General features: G+C 33.6%; 1 protein-coding gene across 1 annotated transcript; it reads left to right on the forward strand.

Moving 5' to 3' along the window:
• The first annotated feature begins 19,862 nt into the window (after positions 1–19,862).
• LOC145261920 (ATP-dependent DNA helicase PIF1-like) lies at positions 19,863–20,300 on the forward strand. Its single transcript, XM_080119794.1, has one exon. It carries the CDS (start codon positions 19,863–19,865, stop codon positions 20,298–20,300), a length of 438 nt encoding a protein of 145 aa, XP_079975920.1.
• The last annotated feature ends 6,632 nt before the right edge of the window (positions 20,301–26,932 follow it).

Below are 26,932 nucleotides of genomic sequence, written 5' to 3' on the forward strand. Positions count from 1 at the left end.
CTAGTTAGTAAAATAATAAATTTATTGGTTCCAACGCTATCGTGTATAATTGGGCTAAATTATGAATAAAACCCCTTTAGAATTGTGGATTTCATCAAATTAATCATATCAAAAAAATTCAGTTAACAACTGTCGAAGAATTGGATGAAACATTCTATTTAATGCAGTTTTTTGGGGGGGGGCGCCATGTAAAAATACCAGGTTGAGAAACTGGTGCGGCCTATCTTTCTCTTGAAGGTAGATGGGACTCTCTTAAGCCGTGGTAGTCTAGTGATAACATCACGAAAAAAATACCCTTAATAGCCTTGGCCAAGCATCAAGTATTCAGCTACCGACAAGATTTGAATTACGCTACAAAACTCGTTTGATGAGTTCAATCTCGGCTACGGCCGCGCTAGCTGGATAGATGGATGGTACGATTTCAATAATGTGCAATTTTCACGGCGTCTGCGTAGTTGGTTATAGTTTTAATAGTTGGATTAATTACAAGCTTTTGAGAAACTGTTATATATATATATATATATATATATATATATATATATATATATATATATATATATTCATTTGTTTATACATATTTTTTAAGGAGTAGGAGGAATCACAAGATCACAGGGCGGATATATATATATATATATATATGTCTGAAACATGAACAAAAATAAATAAGAAGCAAGGTGGAAAAAAAATGCTTGTCTATCGACAAACAACATGTGTGCGTTGTGTTATTAAGTCCAGCTGGCAAATATGAGTTTGTCATCAACAGACATGGCGGTTTGCTATCTGCGGTCATATCCCACGGGACTGGTCATGTGTGAAGAAGCCAGCTGTCGGTGAGAAACTCCGATCTTGAAAGTAGTGGATCTTTCCTGTAACATCAGCTTGCTTTTATATATATATATATATATATATATATATATATATATATATATATATATATATATATACTATTAAATAAAAAGAACTTTGTCTCTGTGTATGAATTTGTTCCCTATGAACACCTAAACGGCTGGGCCGATTTTGTTTGAAATTTCACACAAATATACTTCATGTTTCTGGCAGTGGTATGGATAGGTTTTGTATCAGAATGTTTCTGAAATGTATCAATAATCGAAAAAGTCCGATGGAAAAAAAGAACAGGGGATTTTGAATAAAGCCTTATACAATTTAACACCTAAGTTGCATTGGAAAATTTTTCTGCACAAGAAGAAGTGCTTGGCAATTTTTTCTCCACAAGCAGAAAGATCCAGCATATAAAATCAACAATAGGATCTTTAGTATGACAGCGGCGCGCTCGAAATGAATTCTTCTGTTTAGAGCACAATTGAACCATTATACTTGATTTTTGCATTTTAAACTTCAATTTAAACCATGATCACCGCACAAGTAGGAAGGACCAACATATAAAATCAACAGTAGATTTTCCAGTATGACAGAGCTGCGTCTAAATACATGCTTCTGTTTAAAGTACAATTGAACCATGATACTTGACTTTTGCATATTAAACTTTAATTCAAACCATTATATAAAAATAATATTATAAACTCAACATTAGGTTCTGTAAAATGTTATATAAACTAAAATGTATTGTAGAAAAGTCAGTGCGGGGAGACATGTGAAGCTTCCTCTCTGTGCACCGCGTGTGCCCCCCCCCCAACTAGAGGAAGCAATTAATTGATTTGATTGACAAATCGGCGATGTCATCTATATTGACGACAATAACATATGTGAGAGTAACATTTACAAAATTTATTGTTCGAAAACAAGGAATATATGATAGATATCTCTCTTATAGTCCTTGCTTTTGAACCATAAATTTCGAAAATGTTAATTTGCACGATTTAAATTCTTTCCATATATTTATTCTCCATCTCGAATATTGTGATTTTTTTTAGGATAGAATTAAACTGTAAATATTAATGTTATACAAATTTCGACACTTGCTCTGGATGAATGAAATTAAGAAAACAAAAACACCAGTACAAATATTAAAAAATTTTCTTCTGAAAAGTGTAACGCTGTTCCATTTTAGAAACGGAAAAAGACGTTGAAAATTAAAAAAAAAAAAAAAAATTATAATAATAATAATAATAGGGAGGGAGGTTTTGTTGTTAAAGACATAGAGATTTTTAATAATATAGCGGTTAAAGTATTTAAAAGATATGACGTAATTAATATTCTTTCAGGAAAAAATGTCCGTTAAAATTCAAATATAGCTGTATATAATACGTGTGTGTATATATTTATATATATATATATGTATATATCTGTATATATTTATATATGTATATATATGTACATATATGTATATATTTATATATGTATGTATATGTACATATATGTATATATTTATATATGTATATAGATGTATATATATGTCTATATGTGTGTATATACATTTATACATGTATATATCTGTATATATTTCTATATGTAGTTATATATATATATAAATGTATATATATATATGTCTATATGTGTGTATATATATATATATATATATATATATATATATATATATATATATATATATATATATATATATATATAATATCCGTCCTGTGATGATACGGACTGAAAACCTGGGTGCGCAAAGGTCGATTACAGTTTATTTCACAGAAACACTTCCATTCAAAACCACATCTGACCATTTTTCTATCATGGAGTAAAGATAAAAAAATACTGCATCCCCTCCCCAAAAAACTGAAAGCAGTGGAATACTTATTAATCGCTGTTTTATAACTACGGTTAAAACTTGAGAAGCGTCGGAAACATCTGAACTTTTCCAAATGGATTTCGGCTCTATATGTTTTTACATGTTAATAAAACTAAAATTAAATGTAACCAACATTGCACACCCTTACGCTTATCATCTGTGTTAAACAATATATTATGATGGATTAATTAGTTTAGAATGGAATCTTATGTGTACATATATATATATATATATATATATATATATATATATACATAAGATTCCATTCTAAACTAAAATGTTTATATATATATATATATATATATATATATATATATATATATATATATATATATATAAACATACGCACATACCTAACTTTCTACAGATCGAGATATATTTATATCTCCTATTTACTGCTCGGGCGGGCTCGAATTCCTCCCATGAATAACTGGACATCAGTGTGATCACGTGACACAGATTATGAACGGATATCAATAAATAACGTTAGAACATTAAATTGTCCAGATGTGATTTGTTTGGGTTTGGACATTTTCCTAGTTTCTGGTATCGGGATGACTTTGGTGAATATGTTAAGATAATCACTGGACGAACATTCTCGAAAAGAGAAATAGTTCGATTAAAATTTCAGAAGATTTCAAGACTTCTCTTGCCATCTGGCAAATCGTTAAAACGTCCCACCAATCCTACAGGTGGTCCCGGGGGTCACTGAACATCGATCACCACCTGTAACAATATTGCCGAATAACAGGAAGACTGGATTTCACATTTTAAGACAACAACAACAAAAAAAAAAGTTTATTCTTTATTCCAAACTTACATTAGCTGCTCAGACAGATATGATGCTTTGCTTGTTTGAACCGAAAGGGTTACACTAAGAAGTTCATGGTATAGAAGTGGTGGACTTTTTACAATAGCCAACAAAACAAAAGAAGTAAAGATATAAATAAATATACTATAAATAAATTTTATCAAAGATGAGATATGTGTCTCTTCTACCTACCTGAATATTATTTTTAACTTATTTTAAAGCGTTTATTTACGTTGAACCAACAGCAATATAAAATCTGTTGAGTTAGAACGAAGAAATGGCGGTTTGGTTGCATATATTTAGACCCTCTGTAATACAGCATAATCACGTTGACAAACCAGTTTCCGCTGGATCACCGAAGTTTAGCAACGTTGAACCTGGTCAGTACTAAATGGGTGACCATTTGGGACTTTCAGGTGCTGTATCTGCTCTCCGCTTATCTCGACATTGTTTCCAGTCGTCCTGGTCTTCTCCTTGCCACTGGAATCAAACAGTGCCGGTTCAGGAGAGGTGTGGTTTGGGATTGCGCAACCCTTGCCTCAAAATTACACGTACTACTGCCCCTAAGGGGTATCCTTTGTCTTTCAAGACTGAACGAAAGCATGGATGGATGGAATCGTTCAAAAATCGGAATTTAAACTGTAGAATATAATCTTTCCACACGATTGGTGGTATTTATTGAATCGGTTTCAACTAGTATTTTTTTTGTTTTCGATAGCATCCCTCTTACCGTTACAGACCACAAAAAACGGGTCAAATGGAGAGTTTTATTTTATCTCTGGAGGATGAAAAAGGTGTGGCTGTTGACAGTTTAGTATGGGATGATGCTTATTCGTATCATTTGGATTCTTTGTACTATTGTTCTAATTTTGGGTATTATTTTCAAAACGTTTCACTCGATGTAACATCTAACCTTTCCTAGGTGAATCTTGTCGTATTCAGGAATCTTTCTGTCAATCATGGAAACTCTTTGTTTAATCCCCTTGAGTTGCATGATCGTGGGTTAATCTGTGGATTAAGTAAAGTGTTTTGTTCGAAATTTCGTGGAGATTTCTTGTTCGAAATAAAGATTTCCATGCTCAACAAAATACACCTGAAGAAGGTCGGAGGTGACATCGACCGAAACGTTATGAAAACACTCAAAATGAGAACAGTAATTCGAAGAATCCAAATAATATAAATCATCAATTCTCATCTCAAACTTTTAGAAACGGAATTATGCGTATCATAGCAATTTTCAATAAATCCAGCATTCCAAGAGTTCTTTATGGCACATTTGATGCGATTCCATCCTATAGACTATAGGTACAGAGTGTCCAAAAAGTCATTGACGGGTTGAAAATATTTGTCATTTTACTATTAATGATTATTATTTTTTTTTTCGGATATTTTACAGATAATGTCTTGAAAATTAATTGTGAATAAGTATAGACTTTTAACAACATACGAAACTTGTGAAATTGTTTTACCAAAATCAGGGTCAATTGTTTTGACTCACAGAGCTTATCGACGGCATTTTCATGTAAGAGATAGCCCAAGTCACAACACAATTCGAAACATTGTACAAACCCTGCAAGAATTGAAGGAAAACATCAGTAACGAAATATAGGAGTTAAATCGCAATCCAGAAATTCTGTAATTTGTCATGAATAATGTTTTGGAAAGAACACAAATATACGAAGCTGAAAATGAGCAACATTTAAAAGACATTACTTTTCATGAGTAAAGATTGCTTGAATTTTACATTTTTTTAAATTTTCTCAATATCGTTGATTCTGTTAAAATTTCAGAAAGATATCAAAAATAAAGAATCTATTTAAGTTCAAAACGCTTCAGTGACCTTTTGGAAATCCTATGCTTATACGTTATAGATTTGCATGCACAAAATTGACTCTTAAAACAATAAACGGATCATTATGAATGTTGAGACAGAGTACATAAGTGTAAGGTGTAGTGATATGAGCTATATTTATTTTAATTTCCTTCTATATAAAAGGTGAGCGAATGTTCTTTATGAAAATTCATTGAACTCCGATCTTTATAAATTTTTGTCATGGATGATATCACCCTACCCGAGAGTTCGAGGTTCAAACTTTTGAGCCCAACATTCGAGTGTAACGTTAATTAGAAAAATGCGTAGAAGATACTGCCAAGACTGCTGCAAAGAAGATGAGCTCCCTCTATCATTCTAAAAAAGCGCCCTAAATCTGTATGTATCATATATCACTATAATGCCACCATTCATCCATACATGAAGCAGTGTTGTCATATCTGATCTTGTTTGTTTGTTTTTAACAAAGGAGTCATAACTTGTCAAGGCCAGGGGCCACTCGGGGATAAGGGTTTCATAATTCATTAGTCTCTCCCTCTTGGATAGATGCAAGGAAGAGTTTCTAACATTGTAGGTCCTAAGCTCCCGTTCGTATCCCATGATCACAATGTTGAATTTTTGTGTTTATTTAACAAGTACTAAAACAGAATGTGCTCCGACGAACTTCTTTCCCTGTCAACATAAATACTCTCGACAAACTTGACAAGCGACAAATCTACGAGATTCACAGATGCTGGAAAACTTTCAACTGCAATAGCTTAGTCGTCGAACCACTTACTGTGGAATTCCCTTATTATCCGCTTTTTCTCCGGTTGTACAAAACCCACAGAAATTTAAATATTATGTGAACAAATATCTCTCTGCACAAATTCTTACTCGGAATGGTTCCAATAAATATGACCTATTATTCAGTATAGCGCTTTATAGTCAGCGGAAATAAATCTTTTTTAGTGAACAAAAGTAAAAAAAAATGAATAAAAATAAGAAAAATATTATATCTTAATTAACACATATTCCTCGAATTAACGTTTATTTTTAATATTTGAATCATCTAATGATTAGATTAATCTGACAAACATGAAAAAGCATTTAAAGATAAATGTTTAAATTTGAACAATATTTCTCGCAGTTAACGGTGGCCAAATGGATTAGGTCCTTGCTAATGAAGCCAGAGATGGCTTCTGTTGCCGGGTTCGAATCTATCGAGCGGTGTTAATCGTGACATCATGCACTAATAAAACACTAATGTCTGTAGGTATTTAATAATTATTATAATAAATAATTATGTCAGCTCTTTTTTATATATATATATAATGTTATGCCCAAGCTCACGTAAATAACAACGAAAATATAAACATCAAAGATTAGTGCATTTATTGAAATAGTTTTTACTGTAAAGCTTATGCGCCATTAATGCCGAGCACTCTGGTTAATGGATGATTATATACTGGGCGCGTAATATATGAGGAGACTACATATGAAAAAAACGTTCCAAAATTTTAAATATATCAGACTATTGGTGAGACGGTCTCTGTTAGTCTAATTATTTTTTATGTATATTTTGCGCTGAGTGCCCCTATTGATATATGCAGATAACTATTATGTATAAAAAGATCATAATGGGCTGAAACAGTTGTGTGTGCATGCATAGTTAATAATGCGGAAATATATTTGCGAAATGACCATAAAATGTGTGTCTGTTCCTAATAAATGATTACATGATACAAGTATTTATTTGGTACTAGTGCATCTTTTGAACCAGACGTAACTCAGCGTTCGCTCGGCTTTCCCCTAAATATTATGTCAATAGCTCGGGTTTAGCTGCTGTCTAACGTAACATGGTGATCAGCCAATCACAATGCCGCGTGCTTAGCTTCAATTTGACACGCGTGCGCGCGAAGTCTACTGCAGAGCATCAGACGAGAAATTGGATAAATATTGGGAGAAAAATAAGAAGCCACCATTTCTTACGTGCAAGTCGGTCTGGAAAAGAGGAGCAAACCATGAATTTGGCCGTCTTGGGCTAACAACAGCAACAGACACCGCCGTAATTGACTTTTGTCAGCAGCGGAATCTACTGGCAAAAACAATACAATTTGTAATATGCGGTCACAAGTGCTGCCTAACAAAAAGAGGGAACACTACGGACGGCTCTGTCTGTCGATGGTTGACGGCAATTCGAACTGGGACCTTCTTCGCTAAATCTGGACAAAAAAAAAAAAAAAACTAGCCCGCCCACTTTTTTTTTAACCAAAAAATACGTGAAAAAAAAAAAACGTGAAAAAAAGACCCTAACCCTTAACGTAACACAAATTCCCCTAAAATCAAGTGGGACTTAAAAAAATAACTTGTTCGAATTTTTCTTCATAAATAATAATAAAAAAAAATACTTAAAAAACAAAAGAAAGTTCCTTTCCAATTTTCCTTCTAAAAAAATTCAATTATCACTTTTTAAACAAACAGTTAATAAAAATGAAAACTTACGGTAGGCGTTTCTTTTTTTTTTTTTTTTTTTTTTAGTATTTCTACATTTAACATTTTGTTCTTTTCTTTTACATAGCGTTGTGATGATTTTATCGCCGATGTTCGGCATAATCCAGCTGTTTACGCCATATTTTGGGGAAAGCCGACCGAACCCTGGTTCAAAGGATGCACTAATACCCAAAATTTAAAAACTTTAATTCATATATATATATATATATATATATATGTATATATATATATGTATATATATGTATATATATATATGTATATATATATATATATATATATATATATATATATATATATATATATATATATATATTAACTATAACAGTTAAAGAGCTACGAAGGTGGGCGTGGTATCATTCAAAAGAGAAAAGCAACCTTTTGTGCCCCAGAATGTGTTTTTCTACGTAATCAACACCATACTCAACGCAGTTTCGCAAAGAATTCAGTGATGCGCCTGTTTCTAATGATCGTCAATGGCAGGGGTTGCTTTCATAGTCTCTCCCTGTTAATATCAGCAAGAGAGTGAGGAAACTTTCAGGTCATGAATGTATAAGTTAAGTCAACATAACAGTGCAATCGTAAATCAATTCTGCTCTATTCCAGCAAAAAAGTATAGGAGACATTACTTTTGGAACACCCCTCGTATATATATATATATATATATATATATATATATATATATATATATATATATATATATATATGGGTTTCGAATTCTAAGTTCGGATGTGTCTAACTGATGAGCCCAAATGTGGGCGAAACTCGAGTCTTGGACTTCCGGTTGGTTGACTTCTATGGCTCTTGTGGGCTGCAACTATGTTTGGCTGTGGAAATTATATATATATATATATATATATATATATATATATATATATATATATATATATATATATGAGAGAGAGAGAAAGAGAGAGAGAGAGAAACACACACACATACTTATTTATCTATTTTTACTATTATTAAGTATCGGGCATTTTCCTATAAACTTCTTTATATAGAGCCATGGTTTCGTTAAATGTGTTATATGTGGGTAGGAGTAAATTAACAGTTATATAGTATCTTAATAAGATGATGGCGTAGTGGCCCTAAACGAACTGCAAGAACGTGAATGTGTTCATTTTATACAGCCCCTCGCCACCACTAACGGCACTGACGCCGTTCCAATCATCAGTGAGGAAGAAAATAGATGATCCTCTTGGTTCACAAGCAGGAAATTCTTTGCACTGCCTCAAAGAAGCAAACAACTTGCTCGCCAGTTTGTACCAAATAACCTTTCGTTTATGATAACATGTAGCAATACGCTTTGAATACGGTAGCGCACACACACTCACATACGTACGTAGATACACACACTCACATACGTACGTAGATACATACACTACATACGTACGTAGATACACACACATATAGTAATTTACGAAAATGTATGTCAATAAGGCACGCATAATCTTCTGACTTTCTGTCAGGCTAACCTGACGATTCCCTACAAAGATGAAACACGGAATATTCTGTGAAGCTTAACTTCTATATATTTTCATACATTATTGAGTACGCATTGAGCACCCTCGAAGTAAATACTGAAGATTGATACATAGAACGTTTTGAATTTAAAATGGAAAGGAAAAACAAAATGCTCGACGATTCTGTTCCGTGGGTTTTATTCAAGAGAAAGGTAAGCTCCCTCTACCGTGCTAGAAAACGATTTGCGTCTGAAAGAATCCTTTACCTTTACAAGGCCAGAGTTCGCCTATGTACCTATTTACTATGCCTCCCCACGGGACAGAGTTAGACACCAGGGTCGTTTTTTAACGTGGAGAAAAGGTACAAAAATAAAAATTGTCTCAGTCGTGAAGGATTTCTCCTCCACCGAAAGAGAACAAGAAATGGAAGTGCAGCATCTGAAGAACAGATACTATATTTTGATCTTGACCAAAAGGCCTATGTATAGAGTATCGTTATCACATTTGAGCTGGTACATCTTCTACTAGTCTCTCTTTCATGATAGGTCTTGAACTGTCATCTAAGCATCAACCTCTGTCCCATCGATGAAATGTTGCATGCCTCTGCCTGTTCTAAAAGTACTTTAATGGTGGATGCTCTGACGAACTTGCACGCCCTCGACATAAATACCCCCGACAAACCCGAAAGCAGCAAAATTCCAGCCCTACACAGCAGAGATCCCTAGATGTAAGAAAGTCTTTTACTCTAATAGTTTCTTCCCCAGAACTGCTAGACTTTGGAACTCCCTTTCGGGATTGTGCTTCCCCTACTGTACTGACATGCAACAGTTCAAGTGTAATGCGAACAAACACCTTGCTGCGCATAGTATCCCTGCAATATATGTCCTTAGTAGTAGCTTGATGCTTTGGATTTTTATAAAACTTTCTGAAAAGTGTAACTGATTTCTATATAATTTTGTTTGTCTATACTTCGCGATAACTCTTGGGTAGGGGATATTTTAGGGCCAATAAAAACACTCCATTTTCGGACTATTTTACTGTGTTGTCTAAAATGTTCTGTGTATGTCTAGCAGTTTTCCATGATACTAAATTCAAATTTAAATATGTTAAGGCCTTAGATATTTTGGGGGGCTCAATGGGGAGGGCAAATGATGGACTTAGTCATTTTTTTTTTTTTTTTTTTTTTTGCTGGTGCACAACTCAAATTTACATATGTCAAGGCCTAAAACTACACCGCTTTTTCATTTTCACCAGGATTTGACATCCCCTGGGGACTTTGGTGGCTTAATAGGAAGGGTGGTTGAATGCTGAACTTATTCATATATATTTTATGCCTCGTTCACTGTGCCCTCACGGAGGATCATGCATACTTCACTTGTTCTCTTTGATAATTTCTATTAACCCTCTTTGGTGTCTTTTACTCACTTTTTTGGTGTTCCTTCTCCTTTCTATGTATGTTATTCCATTTTTACTGGGTCCTAATTCATTTCCATGAGTTATTTTTGGTGAATCTATCTTTTATTTGCGTTTATTGCATCCAACCGCTTCACTATATCTGGCACTATCGGTTGGAGTCTTTTACTTTCTTTTTTATTGTTTTTGTTCTTCAGGTTGAGATAGGATGTTATTTTAGTTTCACCCGGAGAGCTTGGTAGTCCATCATATAAACGTGCCACACCTTTTGGCCTATCATTTTATGCAATTGGAAATAAAGTCTTCCATCGTGATCAAACACAATTACCAAGTAAAACTTTGCTAAAAATTCTCTAGTTACATACATTTTTTTTTAATTCGTAACCTGGAGTCTCCGTTGTTGCCTAGTAGATAGTTCAGTTGGTTTATAACTGGAAAATACCCCACCAAAAATGAGAATTAATTCATGAACTGGAATACTCATTCATTCCCGGACAATGCCGAGGGTTTCCATTAGTTGTTCATAATCTAACAGACGGCTTTAAAACATTTGGAAAAAAAAAACTCGTATTTAAAAAAACAGACTAGTTAGTACAGTGTCATTCGGTAATTACTGGTATAGCTGGGCGTGAGTGCGCTTACGTATTGCAAGTACATAGAATCACCCATCCCCATCTCTCTCTCTAAATCTAACTCTGTCACTCGTGTCACGTAAGTACGATGTACCTCAGGCGGTGTCCGCAGAAGGGTAAACGTGCTGGGTGGACTGTTGTGTCTTGCTTTAAACTCAAGATAATAAACCTGACATCGCAATATGAATAATAATGATAATAATAACATGCAAGTATAAAACAAAAATACTTGATCACAATTTATTTTCCGGCGAACCCACTTTGCCTTCTTTCCTCCAAACTCCCCATATTTCTCCATATATATATATATATATATATATATATATATATATATATATATATGAGTATGTATATGTATGTATATATATGTATGTATATATATATGTATATATATATACGAGGGGCGTGCAATAAGTAATGCCCCTGACCCACTTCCCATAGTAGTAGAGCAACGAAACTTGGCACAGTTATTAGTCTTTCTCTATATAGGAACCACCCATAGTTATGCTTTTCTCCCCTCGTTTGATGCAGCCCTGGAAAGCGTTTTTGTAGAACACCCCAAGTTGGTCCTCCAACCACGACGTGACTTCAGAAATCAAGGCTGCATCATCTGGGAACGCTTTTCCTTCAAAAACAACTTCATGGCTGGGAAGAGGTAAAAGTCAGAGGGGCAAGGTCGGGGGATTAGGGAGGATGGGGAGTATTTCATAACCACACACTTGTGCTTCTGATCTGGCGACATGCGAGTTGTGGACCGGAGCGTTGTCCTGCAGGAGGAGGGTACCTTTGCTGATTTTGCCCCGCCTCTTAATTTTGATCATTTCCTCAAAAGTGAAGCATAAAAGCCTCCTGTAATTGTAGTACCCTTTGCCAGGAAATCTGTTATCACTACTTCGTCCTGGTCCCAGAAGACTATGAGCATGACTGGGCTTTGGTCTCTGGATCATAGTGATGGACCCAGGTTTCATCCTGTGTAATCAGTCTTTGGAAAAACTTTGACTCAACTTTCTTGGCACATCTCCAAATTTATCCTCGAGCACTCGACGCGTTCTCGCTTCTGGAATGGTGTGAGCAACCTTGGAATCCATCTGACAGACACCTTATGCATATGCAAATTGGCATGAATGATACTTCCCACAGTCCCTGTACTAAGCTTGACATCTTCGGCTATTTGGCGAATAGTAATGCGCAAATCTTCCAAAATGGCAGCCTCAATATGACGGACAGATGCCTCATCAATGGCAGAAGGGGGCGACCAGGTCTGGAAGCTGTTTCCACAGACTTCCGGCTATGTTTGAATTCACGATGCTAGCGTTTTAGAAGGTCATATGATGGGGAATTATCACCATAAGTTTATTTCATTTCATCAAAAGTCTCCTGTGGTGTGCGTTCTTCAATACAAAAACCGAATCAGTGCTCGACATTCAACAGGCTCCATTTCATACCTGACTCAGTTCAAACACCTGTAAAACAGAAACCACAATTAGTTCAGAGCAATAATGTGCCACATAACCCATAGAGATATACATCATTGCACATGCTAAATTTCAGCTAGATCAGACAACTGGAAGTGGGTCAGGAGCATTACTTATTGCACGCCCCTCGTATGTATATATATATATATATGTATGTACATATATGTATGTATATGTATGTATATATATGTGTGTATATATATGTACATATATGTATGTATATATATATGTATATATTTATGTATATATATGTATATATATATGTATATGCATGCATATATATGTATGTATGTATATGTATGTATATATATATGTATATGGTGTATATATGTATATATATGTATGTGCATATATATATGTATGTATGTATGTATATATGTATATATATATGTATATGATGTGTATATTTATGTATATGTATATGATGTGTATATGTATATATATGTAGATGTATATATGTATATATGTATATATATGTATGTATATATATGTATGCATATATATGTATATATGTATGTATATATATATATATATATATATATATATATATATATGTATATGCCCACACAATTATATGCATTAGTCTATCAAACACGTTAGGTAAAGAAGTTTATCTTACATCGAAAAATTCGAGCATAACAATTAATATGGTTAAGATTAAACTTAGAGAAGTAAAAAGGTTAGTCGTTAAAACTGGAAAAGAAAACGACAAGATATTCTAGTAAAAATTTACAAACTTATAACTTAAAATATTGCAGCATTAAGAATTTTTTTAAAAATTCAATTTTACATTATATTTATTTTCTTAATGCTGCAATATTTTAAGCTATATATTTTTTGCTAGATTATCTTTTCTTTTTTTCCAGTTTAAACTAGTCATTTTACTATTCTAAGTTTAACCTTAACTTTTCATGCTCATATTTTTCTATGTAATCCATTATTTTTCCAGGTTTTGCTTTGAAATAATATTTTCTTTTTTGTGCTCAATATCGTACGTATTGTCAACCATTCCCCCAAAATTATTACCAATTATTTTAATTTGACTAAATAAAAAAAATCTAATAAAAACGTAAGTAAGTAAATAAAAAGAAAGAAGTAACAAAAAAAAGAGAAACAGAATTATATTAAAAGATATTAGTACGGCTTAAAAGAGAGAAACAGAATTAACGGGCGCGGCAAAGACCACCACTTTTGTTAACTCTCTCTATATAACCCAAATAAGATGACATGGGAGCGACAGTCCAGCTATGATTTCTGAAAGTGTTGACGACGAAAAAGTTGTTATGGTAACCAACAGCCAATCAGATCAAATCGTCTCTTAAACGTCAGTGTTGAAAAGATTACTATAATAATCAACAGCCAATCAAAATAAAATGTCTTTCGCGTTCCTTTCTTATTCTGAAGACACTTGAACACCAGTAATTTCATTATAACTTTTGTTTTAATGAACATAAATTGAAATTTTTTATTTAAAAATATAGCTGAAAAAGTGACCTATGAACTGCAAAAATTGTTTGTAATTTGGTCGAAAAATTAGTGAGCGGTGAAGCTTTAAAGCAGTTCTAAATGCCTAAACCTAACACTTAATCATATATTAAACACGGTAGTGTTTGAATGATAAAAGGAAACTCAGATATTATATCTATAATATTGCACGCTTATTTCCTCTTATTATGTATATATATATATATATATATATATATATATATACACGCATATATATATACATATATATATGTATGTATATATATACATACATATATACATATATATAGATACATATATATATACATATATATACATATATTTACATATATATATGCATATATATACATATATATACATATATATATGCATATACATATATATATATACATATATATATACACATATATATTTATATATATATATATATGTCTTGTCTCTTCTTCCTCCTTTTTTTGAAAAAAAAACGTATCTTACGTATTTCACTTATACTCATGAAGAATATGTCTTCCCTTCATGATTAAAATATTTTAATTTTACCCCCCCCCCTCCCCCCAAAAAAACAATATTCCACACTTCCAATATCTTATTGTCATCGAAATCTGTGAAATCGCACATTTTTCAATCGCATTGATTAATTGCCTGGTCGAGACAGAAATCCACTGGGATGGACCAGGTTGAAGTTTCACATGCCTCCACGCAGTGACAGGCCACAACGCATTGTAGTTTACATTGCACTATATAGAACCTTTTAATTTTATAAAATTGTGTTTTATATTATGGTTTTAATTAGTTTTGAACACAAAAGTTAATTATTATGGTTCAATTGTGCTCTAAATACGAAAATTCATTTCGAACGCGAATCTTCTATGTCTTATCAAAGAATCTAGCGTTGCATTCATACGCCGGGGATTCTGCTTGTGTTATGATAGAACTTTTCAAATGTATTTGTGATGTGTTTCATACGAGTGTTAAAATCACTCCGTTCCTTCTTTAATAATTTTTTTTTCGATTTTCGATTAATTTCGACAAAATTAACTAAAGAACATTCCCGGACATATATACTACATTAGTGAAAAATTTAGGAGTCTATAAGACACTCTCTCTTTCACTCCCTCACGCACGCACACACAAACGTACTAACAGCCTTTAGTATATATGTTTATATATTTGTATATATATATGCATATGGATATATACAGTCCTGGTCAAAATCATAAGACCATGTAAGAAAGTAAGCGTTTACGCATAATATCGAATTTTTAATCAAACAAATGGTTGAAACCATGGCAAAAGGGAAAATATGATGGAAAAAATGAAATCTGCTTCATTCGAAACCTTAACCTTGATCTAATAATTATTTTTTTAAAAAACAAACTTTTTCACCTAATCCAAATGATAAAACCACTGATAATTTATCTAACAAAAGGCAATTTTAAATTACTAAAAAGAGTCTCAGTATTTAGTATAGCCTCCATTATTACAAATTACTTCCAAAATTCTCTTCGGCATGCTTGCGAAGTTTTTTTATCAGTTGCGAAGGAATTTTATCCCATGTACTGAAAACTTAATCAGAAAGTTCCTTTATCGAATCATACTGGGTTCCATCCTTGAACACTTCTTTTGCCATCCATCCACAAAGATTGATGTCCGGAGAATGTGCTGGCTGATCTAACAATTCTATATTATTTGAAAAAAAGTATTCTCGTGCTTGTCGAGAAGTGTGTATCGCAGCGTTGTCTTGTTGGAAAATCCAATTTCTTCCACACAGACGTGGATCTTCAGTCCTAATAGAAGCATTTTCAAGCATTGAAATGTACTTCAATGATGTTTGCCAGCCTTTCACTACTTGCAACTTTAGAGTCCGAGCTGACGAGAAAGCACCCCAGATCATTAAAGGCCCTCATCAACGATGCCGAGTTGAAAAAGTCTCTTTGGGCAAATTTTTATCATGCCAATGGTGTTGAAATCCATCTGGACTATCTAGATTAAACTTTTTCTCATCGGAAAAAATTACATTTTCCCACTTCTCTTCATCCCAAGTCTGGTATTTGGCGGCATGTTTAAATCTGTTAGTTTTGTGCTGTTCAAGAAGACGTGGTTTCTGCAGTCGCTTTAAATGATTGAAACCCTTCATTTTCAGATGCCTTCTGATGGTTTTAGGACTACATTCTGCTGCTGTTTGACTTTTCAATCGACTTGAGCTCATACTGGAGATTTTTTAAAACTTCTTCTGGTACGGCGATCAAGTGATGGGGTTATTTTTTATTTATTTATTTATTTATTTTTTGTTTGTCTGCCTGGACTCTTTTTGTGCCCATATTGATCTGGATTTCTTTTAAAAAATTGTGCTGACCGTTTTGCTATGATTCACTTCGTTTGCAATGAATCTATGAGAGAGTCCACCCCTATTAAGCTCAAAGATCATTCTTCTCTCAAACTCTGATAATGGTTTCCCTTTTGCCATTTATAATTTAGTAAGATGTTTTTTTTTATCCACTAACAAGTTGCTTTTAGTAACATAGAAAGCTTTTCGTATTCATTTTTTCAAAACTAGGCGATTTTATTAAAGTGATCTTATCATTTTGACCAAGTGAAAATGTTTGTTTATAAAAAAATATTTATTATATCAGGGTTAAGGTTTCGAATGAAGCAGATTTCATTTTTTCCATCGTATTTTCCCTTTTGGCAATGGTTTCATTGTTTGATTAAAAATTCTATAATATGCGTAAACGCTTACTTTTTTTAGTGGTCTTATGATTTTGGCCAGGACTGTATGTGTGTGTATATATATATATATATATATATATATATATATATATATATGTATGTATTAATAAGTTATAACAATATATTTCTTTTAAGTTACTACCTAGCTGTATCTATGTATTGAGTACTGTTTGAGTAAATACCGGAAATTTACGCATAAAATTACATTTTCGAATATAAATTTATGTGATAATTTGTATATATATATATAGATAGATAGATAGATATAGTATTAAATTATGTGATACCATATATATGTATATGCATAATTAATCCATATATATCGATCAATTATGTGTATATATATATATGTGTGTGTGTACGTATATACATGTATATGACTACTTCATTTAATTACATAAATTAATATCCGAAAATATAATTCTATGTGTGTTAAGTCTTTACTTAAACAGTGCTCAATACATAGGAACGGCTAGGTAGTAAATTATAGACCCCACAATTTTATTATACCATCTCTATTTAAGTTAAAACATACTTATCAATGTATTATTATGTACATCTATATCAAAAACACTTGTAAACGTTTTTTTATTTTTTTATTTTTTATTTTCATACCTTGTAGACCAGGCGCGAACGCAGACCCCACAATTTTAATTAACCACTGTTCTGCCAGATCAAACATACACATTCCTGTGTCTCGATACATCTTCTATCATTATATGTAATCAGTTTTTTAAAATAGTCAACCATATAGGAGCCTATTCGTGACCAGACATACACACACACACATTCAGCTTTATATTATAGATATATTGTTGTAACTTACTATATATATGTTTAATTGATATTTATGAGAATTACGATAATATATTCCAATGAAAAAATTTATATTAATTAATAAAGTTAAATTAATGAAATATAATTTACTTAATAAATAAAATAATGGAATATAATTAAATTGCAATAACGAATTATAATTTATGTATTAAAAAAATTAATTAAAATAGTAATTAAACTAAATCAAATATAGATATGAAATTCAGATAAAAGCAACAACTGGAAATAAAATACATATTTTTTTAATTGTCAGACCATTTGGGAATTAAGTAATATTACAGGATTTTTCAGACAAACGTTACTTGTAATTCCTCAATCAACACCAGCAGATGAAATAAATGCTTGCCTCAAATTCACTATTTTTGGCGCCATGTGAAGACATCAATCTGAACTCAAAATATGCGTGTCTATTTGCAGAACGATCGGTCGCATCACTTGTGAATGGAAAATGCCGGCTGATCCGTGTTAAGGGCTAATTTTGTTCTCACATAACTTCTGTAATTTAGTTACATCAAAAGAAGAGTTGGTAAAAAAGTTTTTTCCAGATATTCAAATTAATTATAAGAATGCCTATTGGCTGAGTGAAGGAGCTATTCTTACAGCTCAAAAGATGCCCATGAACTTAACGATATTATTCAGCTTAAAATTCCAAGTGAGGTAGTCACATACAAGTCCGTTGACACTGTTGTGAAAGCAGATGAAGTGGTTAATTACTCAACGGAATTTTTTAATTAACTAGATTTGCTAGGGATGCCACCGCATATGCTGCAATTGAGAATTGGCGTACCAATTATCATGTTGCCAAATATAAACTAACCCAAGCTTTGCAATGGCACATGGCTTGCAGAAAAAAAAACATCAAAGAAGCAACAATCTTGACATGACATTTCAAAGGTGAAGATGTCTTCATTCCATGCATTTCTGTGATTCCAGCGGATACGACATTTCCTTTAGGAGATTGCAATTCCCAATTCCATCCCAGGGCAAGTTTACAATTGTGTGGCTTACATTTAAACACTGACTTTTTCTCACATGGCCAATTTATGTTGCATGTCCAAGAGTCAGCAAACCAGAAAGTCTTTATATCTGCTCAGAAAATAAAAAAAACAAAAGCACTGTGTATCCACACGTACTGGGAAATTAAGCATATGAGAAAAATGCATTTTCTAATTTTCGGGTTCTTTCTATTTCGCCAAAATGAACCACACAAACGCGTGGTAGGGTGCAGCTAGTATATATATATATATATATATATATATATATATATATATATATATATATATTAGTCGAGCAAGGAAGTACGAGACTCAACAAAATTTTGAATCGAAGCTAAGTTTACCTGCGATGGCTACTATTCAGCAATAACGCTTTAGGTATACTATATATATGAAATAAATTTTAAATTAACTCGCCAAATATGTAATTAATTCATTCGGAATAGTGATAGTAATACTCTTCATAATTTTTCTGATTCATCCGAGATAATATTTTATATATTTTGATCTAATATCGATCTTTCAGAAAAAAGTCTTTTTACATTTTTCGTTCATGAGATTTTTCCGTGCACGTAAAAAGATTGCGACGTTAAAGATGCAATAATAATGATTAATCATGACCTCTTTAAGTTTCATGTTGAAATAAGTGAAATCATATAGTGTTTTTTTTTATTAGGGATCTTTTATACGTACGCATTTTAGGTGCAAAATATATTATCTTCTTAGATATCGTGTAGAAATTAGTATAAATTTCAACGCAATTCAGGTGAAACTATTATTTCCTACTTAAGTGTCATGTCGAAATAATTATAATCATATAGTACTTTTGTTGATTATGGATCTTTTAAATGTCCGCATTTTAGGTGAAAACATTATTACCTACTTACCTGTCACAAGCAAAATTCAATTGCCATTTAGTCGAGCAAGGAACTAAATGTATTGTGGAAGCTAAGTTCAATTGCGATAACTTCTATTCCTGAAATACAAATGAAAAATGGTAAAGTTGTTGCTGTGAATGTAACATTTGACCATATTGATAATGCAGTCAATGTTGAATTTGTACGAGTTGACCATGAGCTTGCTCATGGAGTCTTTGTGACTAGATCTCAAATAACTTTATCACTCAAATATGCTTTGACTGTCCACAAAATCCAAGGTATTTCAGTTGATCGTATCATTGTTCACTTGAAATCTGATGTCTTTTCAGACGGAATAACCTATGTAGCTTTGTTATGTGTTAGAAAGCTGTGCAATATCTATTCGATAATCTTTGACTCTCATAGATTGACCTTATGTGACAAAAATGCATGGACTGAATATAAGAGATTGAAGGCCAAAAGAGACAGAGTTGATTTGCCACTATTTCCTCCTTGCTCTGTCAAGGCTCCCAGTTTGTCATTGTACGAACCGACTTGTAAACGATAAATAATCATAATTGACCATGATTTGAGGCAGAAATATAATAATTCAAATAGAAAACGGCTAAAAAATTGACAATTCAGATACTCTAAATAATTTGTATCTGAAACTGATTAATGAGGGAAAAGCTTGTTTTACTATCAGCATAGTTCAAACAATTTGCCGCCTTTCTCTGTCGTTCGACATAATTAACAGCACCCGAAACATTGATTTGCCAATTAAGCAATTGAAAAGTTGCTTGTCCATGACACTCACAGTGTTGCCGACATTACAGAATCAATTGGAGGTGTGTTAATAGTATTCAACAAGAAGATATCATTGCATTTTGAAAATGTTTGAAAAACAATTGCCCTGATTTTGACGAACAATTATTCAATTTTGAAGTAAAACACTGAAATATGTCAAAATACACGAAATGAAATGCGACAGACAACAAGATAGTGAATGCAATTTCACCTTTAAAGCTGTCTGTGGATTCTAATTGTGCTGATTGATAAAAATCCACTGATAATGGATTTTGAACTCCATCCTACTGATGGTCGCCAGCAATTCAAAATTTTTCTCAAAACTTACTCCGCAGTACTTAAACATTGTAATGAATATCAAAAAATTATTGATCACTAAGAAAAAGTTGTTAGAAATGTGCCTACTGAAATAAAATATTTGTGTGTTCAAATAAATATGTTTTGTTTAAAAATTACACTCCTCGGCGAATTAATACGGAAATTATCAATTACAATATAAAAATATTTTTGGCACAAATTTTCAAATTAAAAGTAGCTATTATTTGGGGCATTATACTTATATTGGAAGAAATAATAATGATAAGTGAAATATTTCCCATAATGTCAATTTTAATATTTTTCATAATGTCAATTTTAATATTTCCCATAATGTCAAATTTAATATTTCCCTTTATGCCAAGTTTAATATTTCCCATAATGTCAATTTTCCTTCCAAAATGGAAAATATTGTTGATATTATTTTGAAAAATATAAAAGAAAAGGTTGATAAAATAAGGCCATATATGTATCAAAATAGCAAAGAAATTAGCGGTGTCCCTCCATCTTAAAATCCGACCATCAGCTTAGCGTGGTATAGGAGTGTAACATTATCACCGCAAGCGAACGATGACACTGGTATGAATCATTGTAACTTAAAAATTTACATTTTTGTAAATATTGCATTACGTGATACCTTTTATGTAATTCTAAGCATGTTTTATTTATGTATAAATAATAATCATGCTATTGTTTAAGTTGTTTTTAATGTTGTTGATAAATGTAAATTTAAAAAGTTATGTATTTACTTGAAAAAGGATTTCTGCCTCGACAGAAAAAAATGTTCTACAAAATGTTTACCCGGAAAATTATTTTATCTAAAAATATTGATTAATATTAAACGTTAAAAAGGAAGGCACAAAAATTTAAATAGGAATTATTTTATTTCAACTCGAGCAGATGTGTCTTCATGCACTAACAAAAATGTAATTAGCATTTTGTTACATTTTTTTAAGATTTTAGATATTTATAAATTTTGCCATTATGAAAAGCGATTATTATACGGACTTTAACTTTTTGACAAAAAAAATCTATTGAATTGAATACAAAATCTGGTTGCATATAATCAACTTCTCGATACATGGTACGTCAGCTCGCATCAGAGCATCCATATCAGGTATAAAAGAGTTCCACCTGATGCCCAGAATGTGCCTCAGAAATTTCTGGTGCCCTCTCTCTATGACTTTTATGTATCTACCATAAGTTGTCCAGGCCTCAGAAGCGTAAAACAGGGACGGTAAAATACAAGATTAATAGACACTGATCTTTGTACGAAGAGTTATACCCCTGTCAGACCACACTCGCTTCTCCAAGCTACCAAAACCCTTAGTAGCACGTTGTATCCAATAGTTGACCTCGGCATCCAGCGTTCCGTCTCTAGCAAGAGTACTACCCAAATACACAAATGTGTCAACCACGGCAAGTCTCTGGGTGTTGACAAAAATATTTCGTTTCACATACAAACTACCTGGTGAAGGTGTGAACATGACCTTAGTCTTCTTAAGACATATTAAGCCCAAAAGACGCATATGCCCCTGAAAACAGATGCGTGATTCCCTGCATATCCCTCTCGCTAGGAGATCGGCGTCATCTGCATAAAGCAATTCACGAACTAGGTGCTGAAAGGTCCTTGTAGAAGCATGAAAACGACGGAGATCAAATACCTTAGCCGTGGTTCTGAAACGCAAATAAACACCCAGAAAACAGTCCTTAAATGCATAGGAAAGCATAGTTGCAAAACAAATAGAAAAAAGTGTAAGTGCTGGGATGTCGCCCTGCTTCACACCATTGTCAACTGAGATGGGTTCTTATAGGCATCCATTGAAGTTAAACTCCCTGAGTAATCTTAGAAATTGAGGTGGGCATCCCAACTTCCCTAGAATTATCCATAGGGTATTTCTGTTCACCGTATCAAGAAAAACCTAATAAAGTGGAACACTGTGTTCAGTGCATTTCTTCTGCAACTGCCGAGCAGTGAAGATCATGTCCGTGGTTCCTCTGCCTGGACGGAAGCCACTTTGGCTTTCTGGAATGACGGATGGACAAATATACTTTAACAATCTATTGAGTAGAACCCTGGAAAATAGGGCCGCTGCGAAGACGGTAGGCTCTCTCTACCGTGCTAGAAAACTACTAATAAAGTATCCTGTACCTCTATAAGGCAACCATTCGCCCATGTATGGAGTATTGCTGTAACATTTGGGCTGGTGCATCTGCTACTAGTCTCTCGCTCTTAGACAAGGTTCAAAAGAGAGTCGCCAATCTGATAGGCCCTGAACTGGCATCTGAGCTTCAGTCTCTGTCCCATCGACGAAATGTTGCATCCCTTTGCCTGCTCTACAAGTATTTTAATGGTTAATGCTCTGGCGAACTGCGGACATCTGTGCCCTCACGACGTAGACACCCTCGACAAACCCGACAGGCAGCTAAGGGACCCCACACAGTAGAGATCCCTAGATGTAAAAGATCTTTCTACTCCAGTAGTTTCTTCCCCAGAACCGCTAGAATCTGGAATTCCATTCCAGGTCGCTGCTTCCCCAACTGTACTGACATGCAGAAGTTCAAGTGTAACGTGAACCGACATCTTGCTGCCCAAATCCCTACATAGTACTCCAGTAGTTGTTGCCCCTGATTGTAGCCCCCTACACCAAAGTGGCAATGTGCCTTGTTTGGGGTGAAAATGTAAAAAAATAAAAAAAATAAAAACTATATGGACATATATATATATATATATATATATATACGTATATACATATATATACAAATATATATACACATGTATATATACATATATATATACATATGTACACATACATATATAAACATATACATATGTATATATATATGTATATATACATATATATATACTTATATATATGTATATATACATACATATATATATGTATATATATACATATACATATATATATATATATATATATATATATATATATATATATATATATATATATATATATATATATATGGAAGCGCAATAGGGCCGTATAAGAAAGTAATGATTTTCGGTGCATAGATAACAAGGAGATATGTTACCCATTTTATACCGCGGTCATATTGCTATTTCGCTAATTAGTTTGTTTTTTTTAATTTTGTAGATGACAAACCCTGCATGTGTATCTTTAAGAAAAATCTTGTTTTTGTATTAATGATACAGTATTATCAAAACTGAACCAGAAGTGAGGTTTTCTCGAAACAGGAAACCAGACTGTTCGTTAAGGCGGCCATGTTGTTTGTACTCATGCGCGTTCTGACTAAATGTTTTTCTGTTTAAATATGCCAACTCAGAGACGATTTTGACATATGTAAACCTCATGTTTTATATATATATTAGCCGTTGGGTCAGTATGTTATATTAGATGTTGAATGAGCGTGACACTTGTGACGTAAAGAAAATAGTTTTTGTGACATAACAGAAACATTTCTATGAAAGTATATTAAAATTAAAAAGAATATAGATAGATTTCTATGAGTTGTTTTGTTTATAATTGATTATTTTTGGAAAAAAAACTTACAGCCATTGAATTATAAGTGGTTTGCCATACTTATAGCTAAATGTGCACTGAACAGATACCATAATACTTAAAGTTAAATTCAAATTTTGATATATCTTTAAATGAAATTGTTAGTTTAAAGTACAGAACAGTTAAAAACACTCTCCCCATATTAAGAATGGCTTTTTAAATAGAAAATGAAAATATAGTGTAACTTTTTTCATTTATTTTAAACAAACATTCATGACCCCTTGGGTCAAATATGTAATTTATATGTTAATAATAAGGTCTATTAAACTAATTAAGACAATGCGGAAATGAACGATGTAAAAAAAAAAGCAGAAAGTATTAACAATTGTTTATTTGGATAATTAAACCGCGAAAAAAAAAAACGATTGGGACGCTGAAAACGTACACAGTAAACCAATACGTGTGATTTGTGCTTTTTTTGTTTACGCTGTTATGGGTTTATGTTTATGTACGCATACGCAACACTGAAAGCCGTAATGTTACCTGGAAAAGGACTGTCTCCTTTGCATGTAAATAAGAAGAATATTAGATAAGTAAAAATGAGATTAAGATAAGACTGGAATCGAACCCGTTAGGCAAAGTTAAGAAATTGAATGTTAGAAATTAAGTCTATTGTTAATTCTTTTAGAAATCTGAATATTAAATATGTCAGTAAAAGAATGAGCAATGCAAATTAAATTATATTTTTTAAAAGTAACAAAAACACTTGAATAACTGCAGCACAAGATAACTAGATAAGAACCAACCACATCAAAGCAAAGATCGACAAAAGACACGAAAATAGCCAATGCAGACTCTGTGGACAAAGAGACAAGACAATAAGCCATATAGTAAGTGAATGCAGCAAACTGGCTCAAAAGGAATACAAGAACAGGTACGACCAATTGGGGAGGGTAGTACACCCCACCCCTTAAGCTGGGCACTTGAGAATGCTTGAGTACCACATATGCCTGAGCAATTAGATTGGGTTGACCTTCCTCTGATGGGTTGAGGGTACCGGATTGACAGTTACTGGCTGCTGTTTCTGACTGGTAGTACAGGAGCCCTAACTCTTTGGTAGCGCTTAGAGCGGCTGCTCCATCAACAGTTGAATAATATCGGGATGTTTGCAGTGCCATGGCGCGCATGGAAAGGGACCCTGCACTCATCCCCGGTGGGCTTTCCTGAGGCCGCAGTCCTAGTTGATGGAGGGTCAGCTGATGGTCTACTTGTGATGCATGTGTGATATTCTGCATAACCTCCTGTTCGGTTTCCCCTAACCCAACTGAAACTCGTTAAAAAACATGATGACAGTACAATCTAAAAATAAGCTTAAACCAGGCTTAGGGACAAACAAATCCAACTTGCCTCCTCCCTTGAGGCTTGCATTCACAAATATCCGTGGGCTTAGAACTAATTTAGCTGATGTTGAAGCATTTCTCCTAACAAATACCCCGGATATCTTAGCACTAAGTGAGACTAACCTACACTCCTCCATCCCCTCTAACTACTTTAACATGCCTGGATATCTCCCACTCTGCCGTAAGGACTCTGACAGACATATGCACGGACTTGGAGTTTACATTCGTAATACCCTTCCCTTGACTAGAGAAACAAACCTAGAAACAGATGATCAAGCCTTTATGTGCTTTAGACTTATCATGCAACACAACATTAGCTACTTTTACTTTCTCTACCGCTCTCCCTCGACCCAAGACTGCACCATAATAAACAAAGTATCTGACAGCATAGACACAGCACTCTCCTTCGACACTAGCGCCCAAGTACATGTATTTGGTGACTTTAATGTCCATCACAAAAACTGGCTTGGATTCTCTACTTATACAGATGCAGCAGGCAACGCAACTCATAGCTTCTCTGTATCTCACTCCCTATCGCAAATTGTTACTTTCCCAACCCGCTTCCCTGATCAGGAAGAGCAACACGCATCACTATTAGATCTGTTTTTGACCACAGTTCCTGATGATTGTGTAACGAAAGCCGACAGCCCACTTGGGAACGCTGATCATGCGGTAATAATGGTTGAAATCGCCCTAAACTCCAGACTCAAAACTGAAGAGCCAGTGCTCAAAACAACGAGATATTATAAAAAGGCTGACTGGGAAGCTATCAGATATCTTATCAGAGACGCCCCATGGGGAAATATTTTTTCTCTTCCTGCTGAACAGTGTGCAACTGAGACCACTGAATGGTTCAAAACTGCAATCGAAGCGCATGTTCCCATGCGGAAATTCTATAGCAAGCCCCACTCTCCCCAATGGTTTACTTCGACTTGCGCAACTGCCATTGCTCAAAGGCAGCATGCATTCCGCAGGTTTAACCGACATAAGTCCAGTTCAAACAGACAAAAGTACATAGAAGCTAGAAGTAACGTTAAGAAAGAAATAGCGACAGCTAAGAGGGAATTTACGGAAACCACTAAAAAACGCATCGAAGCACAAAAATTAGGAACTCGTGACTTCTGGAAAATCTACAACAGTGTAGTAAAAATGGGCAATCAACAATTCCCCCACAAACCAACAATCACGAGGTTCTT

The sequence above is a fragment of the Euprymna scolopes genome, chromosome 3, assembly GCF_053919585.1.
Source record: "Euprymna scolopes isolate OS-2025 chromosome 3, ASM5391958v1, whole genome shotgun sequence".
NCBI lineage: Eukaryota > Metazoa > Mollusca > Cephalopoda > Sepiida > Sepiolidae > Euprymna > Euprymna scolopes.

What these genes read in the sequence shown, in the direction of transcription:
- LOC145261920 (XM_080119794.1), top strand. Translation starts at nt 19,863, where the DNA reads ATGAAAAATGGTAAAGTTGTTGCTGTGAATGTAACATTTGACCATATT.